Raw genomic sequence first — 7,500 nt, forward strand, 5'->3', positions numbered from 1 at the left:
AGAAACAGAGACAGGATGACACAGGAACACACACAGAGAAACAGACAGACAGGATGACACAGGAACACACAGAGACAAAGAGAGCCAGGATGACACAGGAACACACAGAGAGAAACAGAGACAGGATGACACAGGAACACACAGAGAGAAATAGAGACAGGATGACACAGGAACACACACAGAGAAATAGAGACAGGATGACACAGGAACACACAGAGAGAAATAGAGACAGAATGACACAGGAACACACATAGAGAAATAGAGACAGGATGACACAGGAACACACAGAGAGAAACAGACAGAATGACACAGGAACACACAGAGACAAATAGAGCCAGGATGACACAGGAACACACAGAGAGAAACAGAGACAGGATGACACAGGAACACACAGAGAGAAATAGAGACAGGATGACACAGGAACACACACAGAGAAACAGACAGACAGGATGACACAGGAACACACACAGAGAAACAGACAAAATGACACAGGAACACACAGAGAGAAATAGAGACAGGATGACAAAGGAACACACAGAGAGAAACAGAGACAGGATGACACAGGAACACACACAGAGAAACAGAGACAGGATGACACAGGAACACACACAGAGAAACAGACAGACAGGATGACACAGGAACACACAGAGAGAAACAGACAAAATGACACAGGAACACACAGAGAGAAACAGAGACAGGATGACACAGGAACACACAGAGAGAAACAGAGACAGAATGACACAGGAACACACACAGAGAAACAGAGACAGGATGACACAGGAACACACAGAGAGAAATAGAGACAGGATGACACAGGAACACACAGAGAGAAACAGACAGACAGGATGACACAGGAACACACAGAGAGAAACAGACAGAATGACACAGGAACACACACAGAGAAACAGACAGGATGACACAGGAACACACAGAGAGAAACAGAGACAGAATGACACAGGAACACACAGAGAGAAACAGACAGAGTGACACAGGAACACACAGAGAGAAACAAACAGGATGACACAGGAACACACAGAGAGAAACAGAGACAGAATGACAGAGGAACACACAGAGAGAAACAGACAGACAGAATGACACAGGAACACACAGAGCGAAACAGACAGACAGGATGACACAGGAACACACAGAGAGAAACAGAAACAGGATGACACAGGAACACACACAGAGAAACAGACAGACAGGATGACACAGGAACACACAGAGAGAAACAGAAACAGGATGACACAGGAACACACACAGAGAAACAGACAGACAGGATGACACAGGAACACACACAGAGAAACAGACAGACAGAATGACACAGGAACACACAGAGAGAAATAGAGACAGGATGACACAGGAACACACAGAGAGAAACAGACAGAATGACACAGGAACACACAGAGAGAAACAGACAGGATGACACAGGAACACACAGAGAGAAACAGAGACAGAATGACACAGGAACACACAGAGAGAAACAGACAGAGTGACACAGGAACACACAGAGAGAAACAAACAGGATGACACAGGAACACACACAGAGAAACAGACAGACAGAATGACACAGGAACACACAGAGAAAGAGACAGACAGGATGACACAGGAACACACACAGAGAAATAGAGACAGGATGACACAGGAACACACACAGAGAAATAGAGACAGGATGACACAGGAACACACACAGAGAAATAGAGACAGAATGACACAGGAACACACAGAGAGAAACAGACAGACAGGATGACACAGGAACACACAGAGAGAAACAGAGACAGAATGACACAGGAACACACACAGAGAAACAGAGACATGATGACACAGGAACACACAGAGAGAAACAGAGACAGGATGACACAGGAACACACACAGAGAAACAGACAGACAGAATGACACAAGAATACACAGAGAGAAACAGAGACAGGATGACACAGGAACACACAGCGAGAAACAGAGACAGGATGACACCGGAACACACAGAGAGAAACAGAGACATGATGACACAGGAACACACAGCGAGAAACAGAGACAGGATGACACCGGAACACACAGAGAGAAACAGAGACAGAATGACACAGGAACACACAGCGAGAAACAGAGACAGAATGACACAGGAACACACAGCGAGAAACAGACAAACAGAATGACACAGGAACACACAGAGAGAAACAGAGACAGGATGACACAGGAACACACAGAGAGAAACAGACAGAATGACACAGGAACACACAGAGAGAAACAGAGACAGAATGACACAGGAACACACAGAGAGAAACAGAGACAGAATGACACAGGAACACACAGAGAGAAACAGAGACAGGATGACACAGGAACACACAGAGAGAAACAGAGACAGGATGACACAGGAACACAGAGAGAAACAGAGACAGAATGACAGAGGAACACACAGAGAGAAACAGAGACATGATGACACAGGAACACACACAGATAAACAGAGACATGATGACACAGGAACACACAGAGAGAAACAGAGACAGAATGACACAGGAACACACACAGAGAAACAGAGACAGAATGACACAGGAACACACAGAGAGAAACAGAGACAGAATGACACAGGAACACACACAGAGAAACAGAGACAGGATGACACAGGAACACACACAGATAAACAGAGACATGATGACACAGGAACACACAGAGAGAAACAGAGACAGAATGACACAGGAACACACACAGAGAAACAGACAGACATGATGACACAGGAACACACAGAGAGAAACAGAGACAGAATGACACAGGAACACACACAGAGAAACAGAGACAGAATGACACAGGAACACACAGAGAGAAACAGAGACAGAATGACACAGGAACACACAGAGAGAAACAGAGACAGAATGACACAGGAACACACAGAGAGAAACAGAGACAGAATGACACAGGAACACACAGAGATAAACAGAGACAGAGAGAAGCACACATATAAGTAAAGAGGGGCAGAAAAAGGAAAGCGACAAAGATCGACAGAGGTAAAGACACTGAACGAACGAATGAGATAGAGACACGGAGAGAGAGACACTGAGAGAGAGAGAGAGAGAGAGAGAGAGAGAGAGAGAGAGAGAGAGAGAGAGAGAGAGAGAGAGAGAGAGAGAGAGAGAGAGAGAGAGATTCAAAAACTTTATTACTCAAGGATAAAGATTTTAGGCATTGCCTAGTCTTCCAATCTGTCCTTGTGACAACAAAAACAGTAACGATAAGACACAACAATAATAACAATAGTAAATACTACTACTACTACTAATGATGATGATGATGATGATGATGATGATGATTATAATACTAATCAACAGACCATCATCATCATAAAAAAATATAATGAAGGGAACACTGTCACACACTCACTCCCACCAACCAACACACATATGCACACAATCAACCCCAAACACACACACCCTTATGCATATACATATTTGCACATATACCCACATGCATGCATATGTCTACATGTACATACAGATATGTATGCATATGTATACATAAACATAATTAGGTATCAAATCATATTGTAGTACATTACAGATCATATTGTAGTACAATAGCAGATATTGAAAAAAAAAGAAAAGAAAAAAAAATCAAGAAGTAAAGGGATTATTAAGACTGTCAAATTAATCACCACACAGAATACAGGAAAGAGGCACGACTGAAATGAAAATATATAAACAGAGCAGAGAAATATAGTTATATCACTGTACATATACAATAGTGATGAGAAACCTGACGCTGATGTGGCAGGTAATAACATCCAATCAATAGCTTGCATGTAATACATAAAAATCACAAAAGGTTGAAAATAAGATGAAACACGTTAGTGTATGTAAAGGAATAGACAGCGCATACATTTCACAAAGGGTATGATGTGTTTAGGCCGGTTATATTTGGTTTGGGGGTCTATTGTTTGTGGAGCAGAAGTTTTCGTACCCTTGATTTGAAGGACTATAATGAATCGCCTGTCTTGACGAACGTAGGAAGAGAGTTCCAAATAGATGGTCCAAAAAATGCAAAGCTAGATTTGTACAAGTCAATGCGCACACGAGGCAGAATATAATTATCTGAATCGTAACGCTCTGTTGCCCTTTGAACAAATTCACTGAGGTACGGTGGTGACATGTGGTTGTATACTGTGAACATGAGGACCATTCTATTGTATTCAAATTGCTTGTACAGTGGTAATATTTCCAGTTTTGTTAATTTCTCATCTGTTGATAGTGAGTGGTCGGGTAGAGAGAGAGAGAGAGAGAGAGAGAGGGGTGTTAGAGATAAGATAAGAGAATGATAAATCATCAACGGTGTGAACACAAACGTACATTGTCTGACATCAAACAAAGACTGTGAAGGTACATCGCACACACACACACACACACACACACACACACACACACACACACACACACACACACACACACACATTGAAAATGAATTGTTTTAATTAAGACCAAGTACGTCGGTAATGTTTCTTGCATCTGTGGTGCTCACATAACTGCCGATCATATACTAACTTGCCATATGTTCAAGTCTCACATCCCAGAAATGAAATTATCCTGAGTGTTGACAATCTTCAGCAGTCCATTGCTAATGTATGACATTTTCAAATCCTTGTTAAATAGTCCAGTTGGTTCGCTGTTACAGTTGTTAGTTTTTCATTGGAAAGATTATATATCGTTATGCTTCTTCTTTTTTTCCGTTTAACAAAACTTAAATCAATCATTTTCTATATGCAACACACACACACACACACACACACACACACACACACACACACACACACACACACACACACACACACACACACACACATGCACGCACACACACACACGCACACTTTCACTTACTCGCATGCGTACACAGTAATTTTTCTCCCTCGATTTTTCTTCGTGCCCTCGTCTAATATCACTTTCAGTGAAAGACGTGAAACTCAAGAATGATAGAACACATCCATGCAGGCAGACAGGCAGGCAAGCACAGACAGACAAAAAGTCATGTAAATGAAGGCATGGCAAAAAGAAAAACAAAACACACACACACACACACACACACACACACACACACACACACACACACACACACACATACACACACACACACACACACACACACACACACACACACACACACACACACACACACACACACATATATATATATATATATATATATATATATATATATATATATATATATATATATATATACAGAGAGAGACAGAGACAGAGACAGAGAGACAGACACACAGAGAGAGATGAGCAGAACCGTTCATCAGTCTGATGCAGACAATGAATAATGGTGACACATATCAAGAGACGGACGAGGTACAAAATGACAGACAGACAGACAGACAGACTGATTCAGATAATCTACACAGGAAACATTCCGGGACAGGGCAGAAAAAGCAGGAAATGGCTATGATGCTGTCAATGGGGGCAGAGTCACAGTCAGATCGTGAGTGTGTATAGGACTGCAAGAAAGAGAGACAGACAGACAGACAGACAGAGAGAGAAGACGGAATAGGACAGGGATAAGGAGATCAAGAAGGGGATGGAGAAAGAGAGGGTGGAGAGGGAGAAGGAAAAAGAGAGGGAGAAAAAGAGTGAGGAGGAGAAGGAGAGGAAGAATAAGAGGGAGGCGGAGGAGAGGTTGAAGAGGAAGGAGAAAGAGAGGAAGGAAGAGGAGAGAGAGAGAGAGAGAGAGAGAGAGAGAGAGAGAGAGAGAGAGAGAGAGAGAGAGAGTGAATGAACGAATGAATGATTCTTTATTTTCCAACGGTGAAGACATTAGCACTTTGGCCGACATACACATCTGCGGTTGTTCTAAGAGACACACAAACATGTACGCAATACATGTATAATGTACAACACAGCGTCAAACTGAGAGATACAACATCGCTCACATCATAAGCCAGAGAAAGAGAGAGACAGACAGACAGACAGAATGAGAGTGAGAAGGAGGAGAGGGGGGAGGAGAGGGAGAAGAGGAATGAAGAGGAAACGGGAGAAGGAGAAGGGAGAATGGGAGAGAAAAAGGAGGAGGAGAAGGAGGAATAGGAGAGGGAGAGGGAGAAGGGGAATGAGAGGGAAGAGGAGGAGAAGGAGGAATAGGAGAGGGAGAAGGGGGAATGAGAGGGAAGAGGAGGAGGAGAAGGAGGAGGAGAGGGAAGAGGAGGAAGGGAGAAGAAGAGGGAGAAGAGGGAAAAGGATAGGGAGAGAGGGAGGTGGACAAGGAAAAGCGGTCAGGCGCGAAAACAGAGGGACAGGTGGGTGGGAGAGAGAGGGTGGGGGTGGGGGGTGCGGGGGGTTGGCGTAGTTGCTATGGGATGGTGTGAATGAGTCTAATCCAGAGCTATGCAAGAGACTGGGAAAGACAGAGACAGACAGAAGTAGACAGACAGACAGACGGACAGACAGAGACAGTGGAAGTAAATAATAATTGGTTAATCTTGCCCAGTTCTTCAGGAAGTCAAATCATTTCCCTCATGCTGTGTCTCTCGAATATGTGATATGTCAAAATTGATCTCTTTTCTTAATCTCTCATACCTTAACCCTTAATAAACACAATTTCGTTGTTGCCTTGAACAGGCCGATTATGATTCGAGACAAAAAAAAGATTGTGCGCATTTTTTATAAACTTACTATTAATTTTCCAAATGGCCGGTGTCTATTGAAGCACTCTGCTGTTTCCAGAAATTCAATTTCAGTTTCAAGGAGGTGTCAAATCCTGCGGACTGATCCATATGCGCTGCACCATAATATGCTTCTTTTGACAGAACTTAAATTTATTTATTTATTTATTATTATTATTACCTTTTTATATTATAATTATTATTTATTTATTTATTTATTCATTTACTTATTTATGTACGCTTATAGTTGACTTCATCGAGTTTTTGCGCCTTATACATATTATTAGTAGTGGTAGTAGTTTTTTTGTTTGTTTGTTTGGTTGTTGTTTTTTATATATATTTTTTATATGCATTTATCTATTATTTATTCACCTTTTTTTTCTTTTCTTTTTTTCTTTTTTTTTTTCCCAAGGCCTGACTGAGCGCGTTGGGTTACGCTGCTGGTCAGGCATCTGCTTGGCAGATGTGGTGTAGCGTATATGGATTTGTCCGAACGCAGTGACGCCTCCTTGAGCTACTGAAACTGACAGAACTTAAATGGAAAAGAAAAGTGAAAGGATGGTAACGGTGAGAGAAGAAGAAGAACAAAAAGAACCAGAACAAGAACAAGAAGAAGGCGAAAAGAGAAAGAAAGAAAGAAAGAAAAACAAAAAATAAACTCGCACACACAAAAAACAATTCATCTGACAAATAAATGGCGACTCAACTCTACAGGTTATCAGAATGATAGGATGGAAACATTGTTAGGTATTATTATCAGCTTACCTTCTTCGCTTTCACGGCACTCATAACACCAGCCCCACTGCCAGCACAGACCCTGCAACACCACCAGCAGCACCCACAGACACACACCGTGCCACTTC

The 7,500-nt window shown here is 42.2% G+C and overlaps 1 protein-coding gene across 1 annotated transcript in view; it reads right to left on the reverse strand.

The window, feature by feature from the left end:
• Nucleotides 1-7,500, reverse strand: part of LOC143298051 (uncharacterized) — a 22,743-nt gene that overhangs the window by 15,171 nt on the left and 72 nt on the right. The window contains exon 1 of the mRNA XM_076610717.1: nucleotides 7,403-7,500. This exon is cut by the window's right edge and continues 72 nt beyond it. Coding sequence (XP_076466832.1) covers nucleotides 7,403-7,500 — 98 coding nt within the window. The remainder of the gene's footprint in view (nucleotides 1-7,402) is intronic.

This window comes from Babylonia areolata, chromosome 23 (assembly GCF_041734735.1).
Source record: "Babylonia areolata isolate BAREFJ2019XMU chromosome 23, ASM4173473v1, whole genome shotgun sequence".
Taxonomy (NCBI): Eukaryota; Metazoa; Mollusca; class Gastropoda; order Neogastropoda; family Buccinidae; genus Babylonia; species Babylonia areolata.